General features: G+C 46.2%; 1 protein-coding gene across 1 annotated transcript in view; it reads right to left on the bottom strand.

Annotated features, from left to right (window-relative positions):
* The window catches only part of Tenm4 (teneurin transmembrane protein 4), a 275039-nt gene that overhangs the window by 103343 nt on the left and 146269 nt on the right, over window positions 1-25427 (bottom strand). The window contains exon 11 of the mRNA XM_059271229.1: window positions 12602-12787. Coding sequence (XP_059127212.1) covers window positions 12602-12787 — 186 coding nt within the window. The remainder of the gene's footprint in view (window positions 1-12601; window positions 12788-25427) is intronic.

Raw genomic sequence — 25427 nt, forward strand, 5'->3', positions numbered from 1 at the left:
GCACTGAAAAGATTAAATGCCATGGTATATGCCAGTTACTCACCCAGTAAGCATGGGAGCTGGCAGTTCAGCACCACAAGGGGCATTTAGCATAATGAGCCATTAATATTAGACCGGTTTTTAACACTGTGTAACTTGATCAAGAACCACACTCACTGGAAAGTAACCCTTCACTACTCTAAACTGTGCCATAGTTTAGGTCTCATAAATACTAATTTCTATGATGTGAAGAGGCACCCTGGTGACATGCTTCTGGGGGTCACTACGCCCTGCAATTAGCATTGGTGTAGCATGGGCAGTGTCATGAGTCCCAGTCAACCCTATCATCACCTCACACTTTCAGAGAGGCTGTCCTTCTGGTGACAATTACTCTGGTTATCGATTGATTTTGCAATTAGTTTAATGGTCTTCCCCCCTCTGTTAGAAGGCAGGTTCCAGGAAGCCAATGAGGGCCTTCATCCAGTGCCTTCACACAGCAGGCCCTCACCATGCACTTGCTGAAATGAATCAACAGATCTGAGAGAAATGGGCTCTGCTTCTTCCCTCCTGACTGGGAGGAGATGAGAAAGCTACCTTCCCTGTCTTGGCCCCAGTTTCCTGATGGATAACATGAATGGTACTTCTGGCAAAACTGACCCAGAGAAGAAGATCAGAACATCAGATTCCATCAATCAATTCATAAATTTAACACATTTTATGCATCACCTACTGGATGCTGGGCTTTGTGTTAATTGATGGGTAGAGGGAGATACCTTCTGCCTGCGTTTTCTGGTCTGTGTTTCTACACCTTTCTGTGTCCCTGGAAGGATTTAAATTTAAATTTATTTATTTATTTTTTGAAAAGGTTTTATTATGTATCCCAGGCTGGCCTTGAACTTGTGATTCCCCTCCTAACTCAGCCTTCAAAGTGCTGGGATAACAAGTTTGTGCCACCCACATCTCCTGGGTCTTAAGATCTTAACCAGTCATTCTCATAGGGAACTCTGTGAGGCACTGGTGGTAAGGGGTCTTTAAATGGAGCTTCAGGGGCTGGATGTGGGGCTCAGTTGGTAGACTACTTGCCTTGCATGCATGAGCCCCTGAGTTTGGTTCCCCAGTACTAGATGTATAATCTGGGTGTAGTGGCACATGCCTGTAACTCCGGTTCATGGGAGGTGGAGGCAGGAGGATCAGGAAACCAAGTCATCTTTAGCTCTACAGAGCTCCAGGCCAATCTGGGCTAATGACCCTGACTCAAACAACAACAGTAACAATGACAACAACCAACAAAAACAATGGAGCCTCTGTTGTCAAGTTCGGAAAACACTTCAGCTCTTGTCTTAGTCACATTGAATGGTGATAATCTGATTAAAGAAAACGCCTTGTTTATTTTCAGAGCATTTTCCATCTCGGCCTCGGAACTCTTCTTTCCCCTGTATTGCTATAATAATCTCTTTCGTGGCACCCCTCTTGGGTTCTTGTGGATTCCTCTGGTTGCCTATTGTACACACTCAGGGTTTCTCAGAGGCACCCAAGGGAGGGAAGCTCTTAATATGGGGCCACAGGGACACTTTATCCACTGTCATCAGTTTCTTCAGATGAACCTAGTTCCACCCTGAGGACCTGCGCGGTCCCTTTGGTTTCAGAGGGGCCTCGGAGTACTTGTGAGTGGAAGAGGTTCACTTTTATTCTCCACTGCTTCTGGCGCCCATCACACCCCCATTAGCCAGCAGGAGGAAGCCTCCTCTGGGGTGACTTGCTGACTTTTTTTAAAGCAATATGCCTATCCTTCCCCATGGCAGAAGCTCATTAATTCCACAACCCCTGAAACTCATCAATAATTCAGAGCCTGAGTGACATTAACAATCCCCTATGGAAGGACTCACACCAGGCATTTGCTGGAGCCAAAATAATGTAGTTTTAAGATTTAGAGAAGGGCTAAGCTTTTCAAAAGAAATGATGCCCTTTAAATGACAAGGGACCACTTCATCTCAATATCCCCCTTGCAGCTGGCCAGCATCAGGTATGGCCAGGAGCCTTGCAGAATCTTGCAGAGTACTAAGCGGCTATGCGGTGTGCCTCCCGCCTACCAAAGGCCCGTCGCCTGCCTGTGTTTTGTCCTATCGCACTTTTCATCTCCGAATTCACCTCCCTGCACAAGATCAGCATCTTTCCTCACCTAGATGACAGCACTAGTGTAATTGACCTTCTAGTTCTTAATATTCTCCCCAACTCCTTTTCACAAAATGGCCTAATGGGAGCCTTCTAAATCACAAATGTCTGCTGCCCCGCTTTGAAGAAACCTTTGGTAGCTCCCTTAAGCCTCATGTCAATCAAATTCCACAATCTGCAAGCCCCCTGCCTAATTTGATGAAGTCTCCAAACTGGCACCGTCACAAACCCTTATCACACTTGTTGGAATTATTTGCTTTCAAGTCTTCTCTGAGAGACTGTAGACACTGCGAAGAGAGCCATTTCTTCTGTGGAGCATCTACATTTCCTGGCAGGTTAGGAGGCTGGGCAAACGAATACTATTTACGTACTCTCTACCAATGCACTTGGAAAGAGAACAGAGTGGGCTTTTCTTTGAACTCCAAAATACCTGCTCTGCTCTGACAAGTCTCAAGCAGGCTGTGCAGATCATGCAGGTTTTGAGAATCAGTGCCCATCACACTAGAACACTAGCCAGATGGGGTCTGGTTCAGATCCAGATTTTGCTAAGAAGCATTTGTCTTTTTACACAAGTTCTGATTCACTGACCTCAGCCAGACAAAGGTCTAATGGTGGAATTTTCTGAACTGAAGATCAGAGCAGGTGGCTTGAGAAAAGATGGAAACTACTTGCCAGGAGGACACAGTTGGCATATGTGATTTGGATGTAAAATATTGGGAATTATGAGACATTCTTGGTGACTTATGGTGACAGAACATAAAATGTTAGAAGCCTGGATTTGATGAGAAAGTCCAAAGCTTTGGCTTTACTCCTTCCCAGAAACGTAACCTGGGTGAGCCCCCAAACTCCCTCAAATTCGGCTTCCTGTTTCAACCAAATGGGCAACATTAAATCTGTTTCCTTTGAAAAAAAATTAACAGGACTCAAGACTCATAGGTGCAAAGAGCTTCACACAGTAGGGAGCAGTCACTGAATAATGATTCCATTACGAATTTAGTTGACACTCTCTGATGGTGATGATGTATTGAATGCTTGTCCCAGGAGAACACTGAGATACATCTATTTCCTATTGGTACGATTTTGTTCTCAGCAAAGGCCAGTGTATTAAAGTCAATGAACCTTGCTTCCTACCCATCTGGTTGGGTCCTAGTAATACATTTGTTGCACTGGCAAGGCTAGGCCAGCTGCAAAGCATTTAGTCCGTTATTGGTCCCTATTGTTAAAATGTGAACTGTCCCCCATACACTCATATTTGAACATATGTTTCCCAGCTGTTTGGGAAGGTGATGCCTTTTGGAGGTGGAATCTCATTGGAGGAAAGTGGATCACTGGTGGTGGACTTTGAGGTTTTTAGAGTTTGGCTGTATTTCCTGTCTTTTCTCTACTTTCTGATTGCTGATGTCATGGGGCTGTCAGCCTCATATTCCTGATGCTACTCTTTCCACCATGATGGACAGTATCCCCTCAAACAGTAAGCTGAAATAAACTCATTCTCCCTTAGATGGCTTCTCCTCAGTAATTTGGTCATAGCAACAATAAAAGAAGTAATATAGTTCCCCAAATTTTTCCTTAATTTTTTTTAAAAAAGTTGCTGTTCTCTCTTACAAAAAGCCAATTTACCCTTTTCTATTATAATTTTGGATTTTAATCTAGCTCTCAGAGTCCTTCAAGTCAAGAGAGAGAATGAGAATATGATGAAAACATAGTGTAGCTTAAATCTATCCAGCGACATTCCCACCCATAGACTAGCGCTTGGTAATCACCGCTTCATGTCATCCTGAAACCGACCTCGTGAGGCAGACCCACCACCATACTCATTTTACAGACAAACGTGCAATTGTGAAGTAACCTGCCCCAAGGTCACCCTGGCTATAAAGTGTGAGAGCTGGGATTCAAGGTCTGATCACAGAATATATGTCGCTAACCAACGAACACATGTATTGTGTCTGGTGTTACCTTTAGACCCAAGGATTCAAAAGCTACGACATGATGTTTCTCCATAGGAAGCGTTGGGTCTTTCTAAAGTTTCAATCTGAGTCTTATTCTTACAGCTATGAGGTCTTTGCGGAGAATTAGACATCACCTAAGTGAATGTTCCAAATATTACAAATCACTTTGCCATTAGGGGATACTCTTCAAAGAACAAACTTACCAAAGCCGGGCCTTCTCTGTAAAGGAAAACAGACAGCGAGCAATAGACCACCCACTCCCCAAGGCTGCAGTCTCCTTCTTGTTTCCAGAGCCTGGCATGTGGACCTAGCACACAGTGGGTGCTCCACATGTGGCTGTTGGATGAAGGAACACAACAGTAATGGAATGCAGTCCTCAATATTGTTTTTTCTTGCTCTTGAGCCTCTTCCTTTTCTCAGGCCACCCAGGCTGGTTCCCAGTATCTGAGTTCTGATGGGCCAGAGGCCGTAAGGAATGGACGGGGTGACATGAGATGGGGTGGAGGGGGTGAGAGGTATGGGGGTGGGGTGCAGGGGTGATGGAAGGATAACAACACAATGGTAATGTCACAGACAGATCTGAGTGACTTGGGCAAAGAACAACATTCTAGGTCTATTAACCACTCGGTGACCCCAAACCCACCCTCATTAAGTAATGGATACTGTGACAAAGCTGGGGATGTGGCAGCATATAGACACTGTCATGCTAATGGTGTGTATATACATTTTTATACGCACATTCCTTTTATGCTCACACACAAACACAGACACAAAGACAATAGGAAAATAGAGGAAGACCATACCTTTAACTACCCTATCCAGATAGTGAGCTTGGGAGATAAAAGACAGGACATTTAAGGTAGGACCAAGGAAGAGCAATACTGCCTGCCATGTAACCATGCCAAGTGTTAGGAGACACTAGGGGAGGGTGGGGAGTCAGGGTGGTGCCCAATGTTTGGGACAGGCCTCTGCCACGGTGTGAAAAAAACAAAAACAAAGACAAAACAACCACAGACAAAATGACATGGGATAGAAGGAAGGAGAGCAAGCACATCTCCTATCGCCAAGGGGTAGTGAACTCATTCCGGGATCAAGGCATTTGAACGTAGTCATATATCGGAAGACACATGGAGAAGGCCAACAGAAGAAACAAGCCTGGGAAGCTGCACAAGTGGCCACAGTCCTGCTCTGTCAGGGTCATTAAAGTTCATGGAAAATTACAGCTAACCCCTTGGTCTACCCAGAGCAATGGCCAGCCTCCCTCAAGGGGAAGCAGCTATATCGACAAATTATCTGGGCAGACAAGTTCCCGAGAAATTAGAGGTCGGAGGTATGCAGATTTTGCACAATTTCTGATATATACTAGGCTTCTAGGTTGAGACTTTGGTTGAATACATTGCTGGCTTGTCTGTTTGGCATTTCAAAATTATCCGGGAACATACACACATGTCTGCACAGACTTAAATGCAGAATGTTTGGGTGTGCCAAGTAAGATGTACCCCTACTTTGTGCATCTTACGAGGGATGTGAAGCATAGATTGATGGATGCCACCGTGAAAAGTAGGAAAAAAGAAAGGGAAAGTTGGTCACATCTTAACTCAAGAGACAGAATGATGCATGCTTGGTTTTCCAATGGAGGGGTTATTTGAATTATATAACAATTTAAGATCTTGCCTACTTGTGAGGATATGTGTCAAACACTGCTCTGATGTATGAACCCAGTGTGTACATGACGTATGTGTCTGAATGCCCAGAACAGGACTGGCCTCTTCAGTCCCAGACTATATCAGTAATATATTTTACCTTCCTCATCTAGGTATAGAAGATGCTTTCTTTTCCAGTTTTTCTACACCTCTTTTTCCTGTGTTCTCATACAGGCCAGGCAGGGGAGCAGTCTCCTAAAGCAATCAATGCCTCCAGGTAGGCCGTACCCCATCCTCAGCTTGATTTTCACATGTGACTCAAAAGTCCCTGAGACATGACTAAACTGTAGTGGAGTGGCTTTATCTAGAAGCCATATGGTTATATAAACTATGAGAACATTTTTCTTAATTTCATAAACAAGATATACAGGTACCATTGCTATCTATCTGTCTATCTATCTATCTATCCATCCATCCATCCATCCATCCATCTATCTATCTATCTATCTATCTATCTATCTATCTATCTATCTATCTATCATCTATTTATCTAACAGCTATATATCTGTTTGTGTCAAAATATGGGTAGATGAGAGGCTCTGTTCTTGGTTCATGTACCAGTGCAGTAGCTGTTATGGTGATATATGCACCAGGAGCCACAGAGCCAAGTGGAGAATTGGGAACAGGTGATTAAGCAGGGCCTGCACACATCCCTTTATTCTTAGAGATGCTAAGGTGGGGTCTGTAGAGCTGCAGGATGTAAGAAGGTACTGTGAAGGGTAATGGCTTTTAAGCAGGAGTGAATACACAAAGCTGTGGAATGGCAAACATAGGGACCACCCAAATGAAAAAATGAAACATGGGGAAAGCTCATCTCGAAAACAGCCAGGAGGTCTCTGGCCAAGGGGAGAATTTCACTGGCTCTTGGTTCGTCTGTTTCTTTAGTTGTATAAAAGTTGATTCATCTAAATTTGCAACGTGGTCTAAACTCAGTGACAGAATGTGTGGTATGGGCTGTGATTTCCCTCAAAGATGTCTAGGGTAGATGAGTCCCCCTCACTGGGATCCACATGATCACCTCACTGTGCAGCTTGGGCTTTGAGGGGGTTTTCTGAACAGACAACATTCTTGATTGTCTCCAGACTCAATGGTGACTCCTGAAGGTTAGATGTATTCCACAGGATAATCTCCTGAAAGCTGGGGCTGCCTTCAGACAGATCTCTCTTTGAATGCCATTTCATTTTCAAGGGACTGTAAAGTACTATAGATCTCTATTACGAACAAATACTTCAGTCCCTTTTAAAAATGCTTGCTAATTTCTCCAGACCACAGGTGGGAACAGAAGCCAGCAGAAGCGTCTGAAGCAGCTCAGGGTGTTTTCACAGTGTGGGTTTTCAGGAGATAAGAGCGAGCATTCAAAATTTCAAATCCTGAGTCCACAAACCAAAAGGGGCTCATTTGTTACAATGACACCAGAAATCACACTCAATAAAAAGGCTGGAAACACCAGTCACGGCCAAGTCCAAGAGTTCTCCGGAGATGGAACAGAACTTCCTTATCTTGGGCTATAGAAAACGGTGTTTGAAGTCCAACACCATTTACTTAAAAAGACAAATGCAGGAGCCTCTGCTGTTACTGCTTGAACATCTTGACACAACACTGCTCTCGAACGCCACCCTGAAATCCATGATATTAAGGTATGTAGACAAGATGTCTGTGTTATGAAATGGGGGTCCAGGATTTCATGAAATCTCTGTCAGTCCACTCGGGGCCTCAGGCTGAAGGCGGTGGCGGCAGCAGCTCCCCTCACAGGCTGCAGTTATTTCCCTGTAGCTGCACGGATGTTTCTTGGGCTCTGGCTATCTCCTTGTCACTGAGAAGATGGAGAAACTGCAGCACAGAGTCACTTACGGTAGGTTCTGGGTTGTGGTTTTAGGTCTCGTTGACCTTCCTGGGACCACCAATGTGAAGATGCAGTTTTCCACTTGCCTGGACCCACAGAGGTTTCTAAGGGTTTCCTCACAGGAGCACTGGGGTCTCTATCAAAGACTGGAGAAAATGGCAAGAGGCTTCCCCTTCTCACTCCCCAAGAACCTTGGGTTGACCACTGGGACTTGCATCACTGGTTCACACTATGACAGATGAGGCAGAGATCATTACAGCAGGTGGCTGTATGTTAGTTATAATCACCCAAACGTCTTTCAAGCAGATACCAACTACCAATGTGATGGTCTTATTAAGATCCAACAAATCCATGTTCTTTTTCTCCTTGAATGCGGGACTGCTGGATGAATGGTCAGTGGTTCCCACCCTGAAATGACTCCACGAATCTTATTTATTTCCTTCTAGTTTTCCATCCTTATCACATGTGCTGACATTTCCCAGAGACACCCGTAATCAGACTCCTACTTTGACAGCTCCAGGTGGATCCTTGTGTGATCTTTCCTCTTCTCTGCCTTTCCTGTTGGGTCTCAGGCACTGTGGTGAGAAAAAGCTTTGGAGGATGAACAGCACGGGGTCATCACCCCGGGTACTGACACCTCCTAAGCGGCTTCTGAGCTCTTATTGAGGAACAATCTGATTAGGAAGTGAAACCTGAGAGCTACCATTCAAACGTGGACAAAGTGCTCTGGAAGATTCTGTAGTTTTCTTTAAAATTCCCCTTCATCATGAAGTCTGGTTTTGCTCACTCAAGTGATTGCATCATCAGAGTGTTATTTTGATCTTTCCTCCCAGAAGAGGCTTTTGTTTAAGAATCAGGGTTTATGTGATTGGACAGCTCTCCTGAAGCTCAGTAAATAATTCTGAATGTCTGGCATCTCCCGCAATCACAGCTTTGGGGTCAAGGTTGGATTTTATAAATGAAATCAGAAGCTGGCATTGCCCACACGTGTTTTGAGGCTTCATAGATGAAGGGCGCTGAGGTGAATGGAATAATCACCATAGAATTGATCCAAAATGTAAGTGTTTTCAGAAACAGGGGGAAATATTAAACACCTTCTTAAATTTAACAATGATTTTCAGCGTTTCTAAAGAAATTAGAGGTCAAGCGTTGGACTTGCGGGACCCATAACATTCCTGGAACAGACATCTAAAATGCACTTCTGATGACTGTGTATGTACCATATACTTGAGGAATAGAGCCATGCCAGTCCATCTTACCTTAGCTTCTAAACTAGGAAAACACAGCTCCACACATGCAAATGAGTGCCCCATATGCAAATGAAAGCATTTGTATTGAGGGAGCAAAAGAAGATTGAAGAATCCGTCTTTTTGGAGGAGCAGTTTCAGGTGAACCTCTTTTGGGATGATGGGTGGTGGAAGAGAGGGCTGGAATTCCGTCATCACTGGTGACATCACCCAGCTGCACATCCTGTGACTCATCGAGAGAGACACTGTCCCAGGCACCCATGTGGTGTTCCCAGGACAATCTCACCAGAGACCTATCCTCTAGGTACTAAGAGTGGGTGATTCTTCACCAAAGGCACGGTAGGGGGTGGGACTCCATGTGGAGCATTCTTACAATAAAAAAAAAAATACTGTCAATAAGGAAGATGCCATTGACACATTTGTGTAATGTCTAATATTCCACTCTGGGAAGTGTCATCGAGGGAAGAAGTTTCTTCTGCTGGGGACTTGGCCTAAAGAGCCTGAGTTATCTTGGTCTTTATGTGTTTCCTTCTTGCTGTAAGGGAAACATGTCATTCCTTCCTGTTTGTGGAGGGCAGCAGTGTGTAAATAAACAGACCCTGAGTCTTTCCCTTCCACTGCACGGAGGTCTCTGAATCAGCGTCAAGGGTACCAGCGTCTTCTCTGGTTGGGAGAGAACCGGATGGCAGGGTAGGCACTAGCTGCAGGATAATGACCCATTCTGGCACAGTGAACTGATGACATGAAAAAACTGAATGCTTGACATCTCTGACTTCTCACATCAGCACCCTCTTTCCCCTACATGATGCTCACAGGGATTTAAAAAAAAAAGGATTTCTTCTTCTTACCACTTCAACAAGGAAAGGGGGTACTCATGATTGTCTCTCTAACTTGAGCCCCCAACCCCTTCTATCCTACAAGGTTACTGACGTGTTCCTTCAGCATGAGGGTGTTGGGTTTCTTAAGGGGGTGCAGCTGGCCACAGCAGAGACCCCAAAAGAGAAGGGAGCCATGCAGGGAAGTTACACAAGGACAAAGAGAATGCTCACCACACAATGAGAGAATGGAATTCCAAGCCCAAGTCCTTTCATCCGAGCCACTGTGACTAGCCCATGACCTCTTCTGTGTCCTATGACATTTTTTCTTTTTTTGACATTTATGGCTGCCAACCTTCCTCTTCTGCTTTGCACATTTACCTTGATGCATTTCTCATCTAAAGGGAAAAACCATCTGCAACCCAAGAAGAACCCATTCTTCAAGGGGAACAACGGGGCAAGCAGGGGAGGTGGAAAGGAGGGCAGGGCTGCCGGGTGCCAAAATAAACGGAATCTTCCTAAAGCTGGTCCAATGACTAGCTACTGCAGATGTAGCCCAGCCTGCCCATAAGCCCTGACATAATCCTCTATAGTGAGACCAAGGGAGAATTTCCCTCCATGCCTATCAGTTGACACGGGTGAGAAGTCTCTCTTATAGAGGGCAGATACCCTTTGGAATTCGGCAAAGCAAACCCATAACTCCATAAGCAAGGGATGAAAAATGTGTTCTCCTTGAGTTCTCACTGTTTGTTTCTTTTAAAAGGTGTGTGTGAGCAGGGAATAGTGGTACACACTTAATCCTAGCACTTGGGAGGCAGAGGCAGGTGGATTGCTGTGACTTTTGGGGCCAGCCTAGTCCACATAGTGAGTTCCAGGACAACCAGGGCTACATAGTGAGACTCTATCTCAAAAAAACAAAAACGAGAGAGAGAGAGAGAGAGAGAGAGAGAGAGAGAGAGAGAGAGAGAGAGAGAGAGCGCATGTGTGCACAGCATGGAGGCCATAGAAAAACCTTAGGAACACCATCCATCTTATTTGAGATAGGGCCTCCCATTGGCCTAGAGCTCATCAGTTAGGCTACACTGGTTAGCTTCTGAGCTTCCTACTGCCTCCGCCACTCCGGTGCTGGAATTACGGGCATGGGCCACCACACCCAGCTTTGACATGGCTTCTGGGGTTTGAACTCAGGTCCTAATGCTTGCAAGGCGAGCAGTTTACTAACTGAGCCATTTCTCTGGAAGCTGATTCTTTGTTTAAATAGGAACGGACTTCCGGGTTAAGATGCTGAAAGGTTAGGCTGTCCTCGGAGAAAAGGAGAGAGGAAAGCAAGGCTCTCAGACGACAGGATTCACTCTTCACTAAGGGAATTCCAAGACAGACCTGAGGTAGGATGACACTGTCATACAGAAGTCGTCAAGTAGCACACAACGAGATGGGGTGGCACAGTCGGCTGTGGGGGAGAGAAAGCTGGGTCACCGATATGAAGGCATCTCTGAGGAACATGGGCCAAGGCAGAGTGGGGGGACTTTGAGCCTGACTAGACAAACAGGGCCCAGCCTCTGGGCAGAACCTGAGCTGGATGCCTGGTGGACACCTGGGTACCAGCTGTAAGGACTGCAGGGCAAACAGCTGGGAAGGGAAAATCAAGCTTCTAACTCTTGTTTTAAAAAGTTATATGCCCTTTACTCTTAGGTCCCCGAGAAAGAGAAAATAATCCATACCTCTTTGCATTGTTAGAAGTGTAAAATGATGCAGTTAAAGCCTTAGGCACGGTGCTTGGCACATCATAAATACTCAAAAATTAGAAGCCATTATCGTTAATAAATATAACATGTTCCATAGCTGTTTATTAACTTGGTGATGTTGCAGGGGACCAAAGATAGGAAGTAATGGCAAAACAGGAAGAATGGATACAAAGTAGTGCCCTTTGCTTAAAAGTCCTTTGTCTCTCAAGAGCTAGGGTTTTCCTTGCCATTTCTATGAGACCCAAGAGGTCACTTTCTGTACTGAGAGGCACCTGGAATCTCGCTTATAAAAGCCATGTGCTTACCATCTGATCATAAGCCCTTTCTAAAAAAAAAAAAAGAGGAAAGGGAAGAAGTTAAAACGCGTACACAAAGCAGTTGATTCAATAAAGAGCTTTTGGTGAGTGTTCATTCCAGGATAATAAACCAAGCGAAACGTCTGGCTGTGTTTAAAATCAACAAAGCCAGCAGGAAAGGCAGAGAGACGGCAAGAAGTGATCAGCTTGTTTTTAAAGCTGCCGACAGTGCTGTTTCAGCAGGGACTGGTGTAGAGCAGCCCCCAGAGAGGAGAAAGGAGACAGATGCAGACAGGATGGAAGCCCGGGGCAGGGGAAAGAGGAATGCAGATGTAGCCTAAGGACCCTGGAGAAGAGTTTTCACCAGGATTAGAGGCCGCTTCAGGAGCCTCAGATACTACTAGGATCCACACAGACCTATAATGAAACTGCTAACAATGGCTACATGTTTGGAGTACTCCACCCTGTGCCACCCTGTGCCAAGCTCTTTGCTTGTGATATTCTCTCCATCCTACAGGTGAGGACGTTGAGATTCCGAGGGGGCAATGGCACATGCCCACAGCTGCCATTTAACTCATCTCTGGGCAAGGAGCGATGTTGCCTTTAGCTCGGGAAGGGCTCACTAGCAAGACCTGCTAACCAGCTAGATGCCACGTGGGGAATGCAAACTGGAAGGATGCGTGTTGAAAATGACAGATGGTACGTTTAAACCCAACTGATGTCCAGGAGAAGCCAGTCATAATGTCATCAGATGAAAGGACTTTTGGCATCTATCTGCATGCAATGGAGGCCCAGACTGGCCCCGAAGTGTCTTGCAGAACACTCAAAATGCCCCGGGGACGTGTGCCATACCGATGGTGCAGTGCTCGCCGTTCCAGCCGGGGCTGCATTCACACTTGCCATCCCGGCAGGTCCCGTGCTCTGCACAGCGAGGGTGGCAGGCCCGTTGGTCGCACGTGGCCCCCATCCAGCCATCTTCACAGCGGCAGGTGCCTCCTACGCAGACGCCATGGCCACCACAGTCAGCAGCACAGATCTCTGTGGGCAAGAAAGAGGGGCAGAGGGGCAGGGGTGGGAGGAGAGAGAACAAAAACTCATTGAGCCAGTTGTTGCTGGGAACAAGGGTCACACTTGGCCACCTAGTTAGGCTCTGTGAGCGGTGGGGGATTCCAGAGGCTTGGCCGAGTAATCTCCATGGACAATGACCGCGAAGAACAAGCCTTCGGCAGAAGCCTGCCAGCACTAGCCTCGTCACCAGAGTCGGGGGGGGATTGTGTAGCTCCGCTCTGTTTGCTTTTCCCTTTGCCAGTCTGTCCCTGCCTTTGTGCCTGCCACTTCCAAAGGGGACCGGCCTTCTGAACAGATGTGAGAAAAAGTCAAATTTAATTAAAAACCAGTTATGTGTGAAAACAAAGTGACAATGAGTCCCTGTCACCAAATGAAGTGCTTGTGGGCCTGGCAAGCACCCCATGAAGAGTTTCTCTGCAGCCTGGACTCCAGTGGAGGCAGAGGGGGGGGGGGTTGGGAGGTGGGTGGAGGGTGGTCCACTCGAGTGTTTTTCAGGGTTGTCCCAGATCTAGGTTTGTCCTGCGATGATGCTGGATTTAGTCTCTGGGGTCCTTCAGCTTAGTACTCCCCACAACTCCAGGCACCATTTAAATGAGCTTTCAGTTCCAAAGTAAACAGCTGGGGGAGGAGGACACTTCACGGCCAGAGTGGGGCTGCCTTGTCCTTCACAAAGGCTGGTCTGTGTGGGTGCAAAACACACAGGGCCCGATTCACAAGTCCCTTGGGCTCCAAGTCAGCAGTGGCTTCATGCCTGCTGAAAAGCTGGGACCAACAGGCTTCTAAACTGCAACTGCTTTTTAGGAAACTTGTGTAGCACCCCCTCCCCGCAGATTCTTCTCTAGGGCTCCGATGGAGGCCTAGACTTGATTGACTCACGCCTCATGGCCCAACAGTCCTCCAGTGTGTGTGAAAATCGCACCAGTTTGAAATTTCTTTGCAACTGGGTTAAGTGGAATGCAGGTCAAGCTGTCCTCACCCTTTTCTCCCTTGTCAGAGGCACTGCTGGTCTAGAAGTTGCTAATAGTCTAGGCACTTTTACAAAAGGAAAGGAAAGGGACTGGGAGGAGGCTCAGTAAGAGCGTTTGCTGCGTAAGCACAAGTCACCTTAGTTTGTGACCCCTGCACCCACGTAAGAGCTTGGCATGGCTACAAGTACCTGCAGCCTCAGGGTCTCCCGCTAGCCAGCTTGGTTGAGCTTCAGGTTCAGTGAGAGATGCTGTCTCTATCACGGTAGAGGATGACAGAGTAGGGGAACCTGAAGATGTCTAAAGTCCTGTTGGGCACCAAGACAGATTCTATGCTACAATACCCTCCATGTTACGCAGTACAACCAGCAGGTCCAAGGCTTGCTCGAGGTCTCTCCTCCTCTAAGGAGTCTCCTGTAATTCACCAGTGGTTAGCTGCTTGCTTCTCCCCACCCCATACTACACTTTAAGGCGTTTCTCCGTGTTACAGTCAGATCTGCAGCAGCCCCCAGGCTCAGGCTCCTTCCTCCAATCACCTCTGTTCCTGAATTGATGCTTGTTAAATAACAAGACAGATCAAGATGCCCCATGTGACAAGGGCCTGAGGGCTGAGAGTTCCTGTGTATGCCACTCAGCCTGGCTCAGTGTCCAGCAAGCCTGTCTCTCTGCATCTCTGCAGGCTGGAGATGGAACTGTGGAACTCACGTCCCACATCCAGCAGCTCTCCAGGCTGGCATTCTCCTCAGACAACATCTTGGGCTTTCCCAAAGACAAAGAGCAACAAGCTTCAGGCTCCAGACCCCTGTGGGTCATGGGTTGGGTCATATCTCTGACACTTCCATCTATTTGTGCACACTCAAAGGGCAGTGACCTCCTGGTGACTCTGGGGGCTGGCTGAGCACCCTGGGAGAAAAGAAGAACTCAGCATCTGTTTGCGTTTGCCCAGCACTTTTTCCAAGTGGCAGTTGATGGTGTGAAAGTAAACAGCGGATAGTACTTCTGTTCACTGAGGTGTGAACTGGGAGACTGTAAGCAGCTGAGACCAAAGCTGTGGGGTTTTAGGCAGCAGGGCATAAAGAGGCAGAGAACAGAGAGTCAGGCTTTGCCCTACACTTACCTACAGGCCTTCAAGTCTTAGCTAACAGGTGAGGTCACTGTCTTTGGTATCAAAGGAGCTTGGTCCCCACACCACTAACCCCTCGAATACCCAAATCCATAGGTGCTCAAGTTCCTTAGATAAAAGAGTACATGTGTGTTTAGTGGACATACAGCCTCCTCTATACTTTACATCATCTCTAGCTTAGTTTTCATGCCCAAACAACTGTGTTTGTAGCTGTTTGCTATCTGTGTAGAGAATGGTGGCAAGAAAAAGAAATGTATATTCAGTGTAGATGAGACTTTTGTTTCCAGTCTACAGTTGGTCGACTCTCCAGAAGCAGAAGTTATGGACACAGAATGTGGGCTTCTCCTCAGACTTATTAATTAGGCAGTGTTGACCTCTAGCCTGGTGACCTGCTCAGTTGCTCTGAGCTTCCTTTCCTTCCTCTGTATAAGGAAAATGCTGAGAGCCACACTGCAGAGGCGACTTCGTGCCTGATCTAAGGGTCAGGGAATCCTACTGATTCACTTCTAGTGATTTCTCACACATGTTTACCCTGAGCCCGAACTGTGCCCAGTGCTGGAAATGCACAGGCCAGTGAGATACAATCTCTGCCCCAAGAGAGCACAGTCCACATAAAACACAAAGTGATATTGGCATTCTAAATAGTCAATATATGCACATGGCATATGTATTTGTACATAGCCATTACTAATGCCTGGACCTTTTTGTTTGGCTATAATGGATTAAAACCATGGATCTAAAGAGGAGACAGATCCGGGACTTACCCATGGCTCTGTCACTTACTGACTGAATACATTGCACTGCATTATACAATCCATTGAGCCTCACTTTGCATTTCTGTAAAACAGGGGGAATAACTTCCACTGCACTACTCTCACTGGCCTGGTATTAGATCACACGAGGTAATGTGGGGGAAGATATTTTTGATTTAACACTCCCATCAAGTTTCACACCTTCCGAAGCACATTTCATATACTGTTTCTCACTAATTCTTACAATAATTCTGTGAGAACACCTTGTTACTGTCCTTCTTAGAGATGTGGCTTCTGAGAGCTACACAGTCCACGGACGCTTGACAAGGTCTTGCAGGCATCTCCTGCATTTTCCTTCTTTTGGCATCCTTCGAACAATGCAGTCCAGCAAAGCAGACATTTCTTTAAATGAAGCCTCAGAATAAGCAAGACACATACCCAGGAGAGACCTTCCTTAAAGATCCAGCCGACCCCTCTGTCCCCATTGTTTTTTTCTTTGTTACATCCAATTCTAATCCTGGGAGTCCATGAGATGAAATGGGATCTTCTGGGCCGAGTTCCCAGGATGACATTGCATTTTGTTCTTTGCATGCGGAGTCGGATCCCGTCTAAGCACTCTACTTTCTTTCTGGTTTATGCTGGACATGTTCTCCCATTGTCTAAGGCTGCCTGGTGGCTGGGTACCCCTCCACAGGCCCTTTACAAGCTGACTTGTGAGCTCTTGCACATTTTAATGGAAGGGGCCCAAACCGGGTGACCTTGATGTTTATGGGGTGCTAACTGATGGTAACACAGAAAAGCCTGTTTGACCTAGTGGAAGAGACCCTCAATGCATGACGGGAGGAGAAACCTGAGACTCTACTTTACCATTTGGCTTCAGATTGTAGTCTCTATTTTTCCCCTCAATACTTTGATTTATTATTTTTGCCTGTGAAAGGAAAGGAGCTGTTTTATTTTTCCTTCTCAGATTCTGCCTTGACATTAAAGCAGATAAAACTTCACAGAATGCATGGTGAGAACCAAACAGGACAAAGCTCTAGAATGTGCCTTGACGGCTCATATGCCATTTACATAACAGAAACAGTCTTCTATGAAAGTGGGTCACAGCTCCTCTCTAAATCTCAGGTTTCCTTCTTTCTAAATGGGCGTGGGGGGGGGCATCGGCCACTTTCAAGAGTGTTGTTGCCGGGCTCATTCTTGCATGGGTAATTTCCTAAAGGCAAAAGTGACAGTGGACTTGAGAATCAAACCCTGACAAACCTTGCTTCCCTGTCCCCTAAGAGTTTTGCTCCAGCACAGCAGATGGATGTAACCTAGGTCTTTCAGGTTAGATGAATTGGCATGCCCCAAAGTAAGAAGCCTAGCACAAAATCTATGCCTGGCACAGTCAGAACATGATAAATTTCACATGTACTTTCTATTTATTTATTTTTTTAATGATAAAGGGAAATAAGACATGGCAAATGTGGCAAAGCCAAAAGATCAGTGTGCATGCTGATGTTCGCCTCACACCTAATGTAAGAAAACACTGGGCAATGGCTTCTCAATTCTCATGCCATCAGAAGCAGAGTTTTCTGTCTGAATGCGGAGGGCCCCAGGGTCTGGAAAGAAATTGTATGTGACACACAAGGGTAGACTTGTGTTCAGATGGGAACACCAAACTTCCCAGCCGTGGGCCCCAGGGAAAACTCCTTAACTCTTCTCAGACACACTGCTTCACTTGATCTGTTGAACGATCAGAGAGAGAGAGAAAGAAATGCTTCCTGGAGAAGTCAGTTCCATGTCTGTTAGTTCAAGCCCATCTCAGGGCCATGATATACAAAAATTACCATCAAATACATTCAAACAGAGGTTCAATATTCTCAGCAGATAAGCTCTTAAGACCCCCATCTCCGATCTTTATGAACTCTGTCACTGTTAAAACGTCTCGGTCCGTACACCTGCAGACCCATCTCCCTTGTGTTACCCCCTGAGCTGTCCCCATCACCTGTCTATGACACGGAAGGAAGTGGACACATGAGAAACAGGTGAACAGGGTAGGAAAAGATGTAAGAGTTGATTATTGGTAACTATGCCCCAAAGTGTATATACATCAGGGAAAAGTTGCCCCAGGCTCCTCTCATTAACCACTGATCTCCATTCAAGCCAAGATGAAGCCTGGGACCTATCACAGGTGTGTTTTAATTTGCGGGGACTTACTTGGCATCTCATTCTTTAGAAAAGCTGGTAGGTGAAGCTGTATCTTTACTCTAATGGGAGAGATTCATGCACACTTTCCTCATAAAGTATCATCTGCTTGGAAAGATGTACATTGGCATAAACTGGGAGTAGAGAGGGCACCACACCCAAATGCCTGAACACGCCAATGGAACAAGGGAAGTGAGGTGAAGATGGTTTTGAAATTCCTTGGGGGTGGAAACAGTCTGCCCTGTGTGACCTCTGGGAAGTCTTCCTAAGTCTGTATTGAGCCCTTAAGGGGGTTCTATGGTTCCATGTTGGACTTGAGGTTTGGAGAATGACCTTAGAAATTTCAGTAGAGGGCTTAATAGTTTAAAATGTTTCCTGGTAGCATTTTCTGTCTAATTACTTATCTTTGAAATCTTGGCAGATGTTAAGTCCAAGTCACACTAGCCAGCATGAGTCAAAACAAGGAAGGAACGAAGTGTCCACATGTCCCAGAGTTATTGGTGGTGCTCACACATATCGCCCTCATTAACACCTCAGGACAGTTAGATTTGCACTCCTATACCCCAGCTGAGCAAACAGCCTGGGCAGATGAAGTGATTTGCTCAACAGTCTATTATCGGGAATGAAAGATGACTGCCTATCCTAGCTTTCTTGGTCCGTCAATTGTGCAATCAATTGAGGTAAGGCCTCTGATGCAATCTGACAGTGTTCTATGAGTATAAATTGTTTAGTAGATCATTGCCTGAGTTAAACAACATGACTGCTGAAATTGGAAACCAAGGCTCCTTCCTCACCCTACTCTAAGCCCTATTAGATTAACCGCCTCTCTTCTGCTTTTTTCTCTATCCGTCTGCCCAAACATCAGACTCTCTGTCTGTCTAACCAGCTGCCTCATCATTTAGCATGTCGCCATCCACCCACCCAAAGCATGTGGTCTGGACAAGTTGCTTCATCTCTCTATGCCCCTGCTTTCTCAAAAATCGCATAGAAACATGCAAAATGAGGTAAAGATACCAAGGTCTTGGGACCAGTTTTATGAAGTCTGAGGAAGGTGCTTCATATTCTTTCCACCTTCCATGGAGTAAACGGTTATTATTCAGCAAGCACATCATGTTTGTATACTGGAAATAGCCAGGGGAAGGGAGATTCCAAGATGGGAGGGGAACAAGGAGATGGCATCCCACTGAGGTGTCTTTGAACAGTTGGTGAGCACTGAACCCAGAGTGTAATTGGAGGGACAGGCTTTGTAGGCAGCTCATCAGTTGGGCATAGAATACAGGCTGAGAGATGTATGGGGCACAGACTGTGTAAGGGACTATCCAGAATAATGGGGAGGGGTTAAGCAATAATGTCAGTTCTCAGGAAGTAGGGGGCAAGAATACCTGCGAAATGGAGTGCTGGTGAATAGATGTGGACACTGAGATAGCCCTTCTGTGGGCTGAGCACTGTAGCTCCGAGTGTGTGGAGAACCGCTGCTGGAGGGCGTGGGAGAGGTTGTCCATCATACCCATGCACAGTCTGCCTACTGGAGGGCTGTGTGACCAGAGGTAGTGAGCAGTTGAGTGAGCCTGGGAATTGCAAGGTGGGTGAGAAAGAGAGGTACAGACACAAGGGAACTTGGTGGTGAATAAGGCAGCCAGAGGCCTTGGACCCTGGGGTGGGGTAGAAACTGAAGAAGGAGGGAGAGCCAGGGGAGAGCTGAAGGTGCCTTGTAGGTGGCAGGCTGTCACCAGGAGATCCTCTCAAAGTGGATGGAGAGTCAAGGGAGGGAGAGCCGAGGACTCAGAGGGGCAGCTTTTGTGGTTAGAGCATGGGAAGGCAGCTCAAAACCTTCTAGCCATTCTATGGACAGGAAGGCAAGGCGAGAAGGGTAAGGGTACCTTGCCTTCTGTACGTGGTGACATACGTGCCAGTACTTGAGCAAGACCTTGTTATCTACCTCAGAAAAGCGGTCATGTACAGCCATCTTTGCCAATGCCACAGGAGAGCAGCCACTGTACTTCAGGGCCCTTCCTCTGAGCTTCTGGGTGGGTTCTTCCCCTGTGGCCCTCCGTGGGTCCATCTACATAGGCTCAAGTCTAAGCACTCTTTCAGTTCCCGCTCAGACACCAGCTCCCTTTTGGGTCCCCCTCCTTTAATCCTGATCGGAAGCAGCCTCGTCTTTTCTGCTCTCAACACTCCAGGGCATCCCTGCATGCACTATTTTCTCAGGGACATTAGTCTACAGGCATTGCCTGGGGGGCCCTGCCACCACAGATTAATGTCTGCATTTCCTGGGGAGTCTCACACAGCAAATGTGTCTCCCACTACTTCTCTGTGTTGCCACACTTCCGGCATGGGCCAGAGTGTACCATGTCATTATCCAAGGTTCTCTGATTTTGCGCAGAGCAAAGGGTCGAAGTCAGGTAAGGAGCTGTGTGTTCGGCCACTCCCTACCTGTGGAGAACAAGAGCTGCCTACCTCTGAGCCTTATCTGTGACATTTCAAAGACTGTGATAATGATGACTCTCCACCAGAAGTTTAAAAGTAATTCAAAAATATGACGAGCATCTGCTATGTATATGACATCCCTAGAAGCTCAGGATGTGGAGATAATATAAAATTAGACCTATCTCTAAGGAACCCATGTGCAAAAACTAACACAAAGCCAGCCACTTGCCCAGCACATGGTAGGTTATTAGAGTACAGTTAATTTTTCTCCCAAGGGTGAGAATCTCCTTGTGCTTCCAACAAACTATCGTTACCCAAGTATGGCAGCCCCTCCTTCCTTCCCTTGCAAGCTGAGCAGATGGTTGTTTTGTCTCAGTGCAGGTTTCTGGAAGAAGCCAGGAGAGGAAGCAGGTACAAAAAGAGCCTCTGACATACGTCCCTGCAGTAATTAGTCTCCTCTAGACATGGAGGCCGAACTCAGCCACTCTCCTGTGCGTTTCAACTTCCCTCCCTATCACCCTCCAGCCAGAACTGCTCCAAGTCATGGCTCTGCTCCATAGACCGAGAAGGCACAAAGCTAATGAGCCTTGGAAAGCACATGGCCTTTCACCTCATTCGAGGAGCTTAGAGAGCTCTCAGACCAGGCAGGGACGAGAAACCCGGGATGGAGGCACAGAGCAGGGCTTCACACCTATTTCCTCCAGAACTTCGATTTCAAGTCCTGACAAAGCACCTTGGCAAGAAGCAGCAAGCCACTGCTATTCATCTTAATTGGAGGTGAGCTGGCGTCCTAATTAGAGGCCTTCAAACCCAGCCCAGAAGAGGACTCTGCATGGTGTCTGAATTGGCAGGATAACAAACCAGGAAAGGGCCAGAGAGAAGAGAAGCCAAATAATATGACCAGGATGCATATTTTGGCAGAGTTAGAAAATCCCTCACCCCAAACTCCTCCAAGAGAGCCAAAGGGGGTAAACTGAGGAGAAAGATGATGCTAAATCTTCCCAAAGATCTCTAATCCTGGTCTCCTTCTAGTCATGAGTCTATCTATCTAGTTTTTCTAGACACTGCCACCTGGATGTCCCCTTGGTACTTCAGGCAGCATACTGGTCTTACACAATCTTTCTCCTTATTTATTTACTATTATTACTATCATTTGTGTGTGTGTGCATGTGTATGTGTGTGTGTGTGTGTGTGTTTGTGTGATATGTGCACATGTGAGTGTGTGCCCATGCATGAGCCTGAGGAAGCCAGAAGAGGTTATTAAGTGTCCCAATATATCATTCCCCTTTATTTCTTTGAGACAGGGTCTCTTGGCGAATCCTGAGCTAGGTTAGTGGCCAGGAAACCCTGCCTCTGCCTTCCATAGTGATGAGGATTTAGAGCTGTGCAGCCATGCCTGGATTTTTAATGTGGGTCCTGGGGATTTGAACTTGGGTCTTCATGCATAGCAAGTTCTCTTAAGCCCTGAACATCTCCCCCCAGTCCCTAGAGCTAGCTTTCTAAAACCAAATTTACCCATGTCAGACCACAGCTTAAAATTCCTTCATGATTCCCAATGACAGACAAAAACTCAAACTTTCCCAAGGCCATTCACCTTCTGTTGCTTGTGTTCTCCATCGCTTCTTTCTTTCATTGCTACCACAAATACCTAAGATGTTGTGCCACATTGCTAGAAATGCCCAGAAAACACCCTGATCCATTTGTAGCAGATGCTACAAATACTTGGTGTTTACAGTGGGCTGCAGCAAGGAACTATTACTTTTGTCTAGACTGACCAATCTCTATCACCCACTTTAACTCTGACCCTCCCTCCAAGAAGCTACCCATATGAGCCCAGATGGAAGAACTACACATATCCTTCCTGTTTCTTGGAATCGATTTCTATGGCACCATAGGGAGTTTTAATGATCAACTCAGCACAACTGAGAGTTGCCCAGGAAGACAGTTGCAATGAGAGACTGTCTAGATCAGTCTGGCCTGTGGGCATGTCTGGATTACAACATGTGAAGTACTAGACTGAATGTAGGTGGCGCCATTCCCTGGGTTGTCCCTGTTCTAGTCTGTAAAAGACCTGAGAAAGCTGGGTGGTGGTGGCACATGCTTTTAATCCCAGCACTCGGGAGGCAGAAACAGGCAGATCTCTGTGAGTTCGAGGCCAGCCTGGTCTACAGAGTGAGATCAAGGACAGGCACCAAAACTACACAGAGAAACCCTGTCTCGAAAAACAAAACAAAAAACCCAAACAAACAAACAAACAAACAAACAAACCCAAGAAAGTGAGCTGAGCACAGGCATGCATGTGTTCCTTTCTTGCTTTCTTATCTGTGGATGTGATGTGTTTCGAATTCCTGATGCCTTGACTTCCCTGCTCTGATGAACTCTGACCTGGGATTGTGAGCTAAAATAAACCCGTTCTCCAATTAGTTGCTTTTGTCAGGGTATTTTATCACGGCAACAGGAACCAGAACTGAAACACATGGTTCCTGGCACGACACGAGCTGATTGGCATGATCCTGGTGCCTTGACTTGTCAGCTTAGCACAGACCTTCCTAGTCGCCAGTGAAAGGGTTGCATGGGGGGTAAATATGAACCCTGATCCCAGAGGGTCCTGGCTTTGAATCTTGCTTTCCACAAAGTATCTTTGGGCAAGTCACCCAAGTCCCTTGAACCCTGCTTTCCTGGGAACAGCCCCATCTGCCATGTCAGAGGCTTAGGTAGCTGCTGTTTGAATAAATCATGAAGCACATATGGGAAGGGGCTCTGTAAAATGTAACATTTCCATTCAAAGAACAGGCTTTTTTCTTCTTTTAAATTACAAGTTATCGTACCAGCAGTTTGATTCAGGAAGATGACTGGAGATTTGCTACGAAGTGTCAGCCCGAGCATCCAAACAGAAGCCTGACTCTGAAGTCCAATTGCAGGAGGGCTTCTATTTGCATACTGAAAGGCTCCAGTTCTGATAGAAAATGTTCCGGGGCTGTCGAGGGAAATTCTGCTAAATTACAAAGCTGCCAGCTTTTGCTTTATCAACCTTTAACTCTGGCAGTATTTAGCAGTGTGCCTGTCTGGGCTCAATTTTCCAGTCTTTGATTAAGTGCTGGGAACTGACCATCTCGTTCTGTCTAAACCTCTGCTACTTCCCAGCCAACGGGTGGGCTCTTCCCTGACTCCCCCATCTCACTCTCCTTCTCTACACTGGTGTCAATCTCGTAGATATTTATTATTCTGAACTTTGATACTTAGGCTGTCACTGGCTTTGGGAAGGGGTATGGGAAATGTCAAGTCTCAATGGATATTATTCCGCTGGTGAAATTCTAACCTTGAGTTTCCCGGCCTGTAACACACCTATACAGAAACAGCCTGGCCTGATCATTTCCTTTTGATGTTTAATTGGCTGTCGGCACAGTGCTTTCTGGGCTGAGAAGGTAGTGTTTCTCAGAGAGAGAGAACAATTCTGGCTACACAAATGAGACTTGTAACAGGGGCGAATGCTTGACGCCGAATCTAATTTTCTCTCCCATCCGTGAACATCAGACAATTTTCCTGGCATTAAAGCATCTCACTCTGTCTTTCTGTCATTAATAAGAATTAAATTCTCTTCCCTCAAATTTAAATGTAATTATATTTTGCCTCGTAAATAAAATTGAATTACCATTTTCAAAATTTAGCGCTAACGCAATGGCTATGTTCAGAGCTTTAATTTTTCTTAACCCTGATGCTACTTTCAGCTTATTTTTTTAAGCCTTTAGTTCATTTTGCTGTCGATTGTGACTTAATTTAATACAGAGCTTTTCAACTTCTTATCCATCCAATCCATCCAATTATTTATTGTTCTTTTACATGCTTTGTGATTTTCTTTTTCTTTTCTTCTTTTCTTTTTGTAAGGAAGGAGAGAGAGAGAGAATGGAAGCTCGGAGGATCTAAATCTGAATTCTGGAAGGTCTCCATCCAAATTCTGGAAGAACCTAGGCCGGGTAGATCTGAGAGCAAAGAAAGAAGTGGAGTCTCAAAGGGAACTAGTTCAGGTTCATTGAAGCATTTGCTTTGTTTTGTTTTTGTTTTTTTGAGACAGCTCTGATTGTCTTGGACTCTCTTTGTAGACCAGGCTGGCCTTGAACTCTAGGAGATCCACCTGTCTTTGCCTCCTGAGTGCTGGGATTAAAATCATGCACCACCATGCCTGGCTCATTGAAAGAATTTAATCCAGGATTTTGGTGTGCATATGTGCTAGTGTGTGTGTGTGTGTGTGTGTGTGTGTGTGTGTGTGTGTGTGTGTTGTGCAAGTATGTATAAGTACATGTATGTGCATACATGTGTGGAGGCCAGAGGTCACCCTTGGGATAAGTTGAGGCTTGACCATATAGCCTGGTCCTACTTCAAATCCCACATGATTTAGTGATAGCACATGCTGCCTTCAAACCCATGCCACGCAGTCTCTGATGCATCTCCACCTGTTATTCCATGAAATTCAAGTGCAATGAAATTACAAGAATCATAAACTACCAGCATGAGCATTTTACAGGCAAGAATCTCTGCCATGTACTGCTTCTGTGAGCCAGCAACCCAGAGGAATAAAACACAGTGACAAGTTCCTCTCACATAAAAGTAATTTACAGAAGATAAGATGGGAGAGAGCTTGCTGAGCAGGGGCACTGAAGACCCAGTCCATGAGGCTGAGAAGAGAGGCTCTGGGGAGAGAGTGAGAAGGAAGACCCAAGAAGAACCTGGCCTGGGGCCATTGGTGCCTAGAAAGTGTCAAAGAGCCTGAATTGATTTTAGAAGCCAGTAGACACTGGAAGAAAAGTAAGCTTTGCTGATTTTAAGGATAAAGTCAAAGAGGTTAAATCCCTCCCCCTCCCTCTATCTTGAGCCAAAGAAAAACCAGCTAAAGCACTTGGGTGGAGGCTGGGTACATAAGGAGTGTACCCGATGTATATGAAAGTTGCCCCCCAGGGAGGTGGCTGGGAAGAGGTGAGCCAGTGCTGGTCCTTGTCCAGGAAAGGTATGGGACCAAGAGGAACGAGGTCTGGACTGTGATAGAATGGAGCTGAGGGCTTTGCTTCAGCTCTGTGGAGTGAGCAGAGGCAGAAGGGCAGGGAGAGAGTGAAAACGGGAAAGGGAGGCACAAGACAGTGGAAATGTCCGTCTTATGA

Source organism: Peromyscus eremicus, chromosome 1 (genome assembly GCF_949786415.1).
Source record: "Peromyscus eremicus chromosome 1, PerEre_H2_v1, whole genome shotgun sequence".
Lineage (NCBI taxonomy): Eukaryota > Metazoa > Chordata > Mammalia > Rodentia > Cricetidae > Peromyscus > Peromyscus eremicus.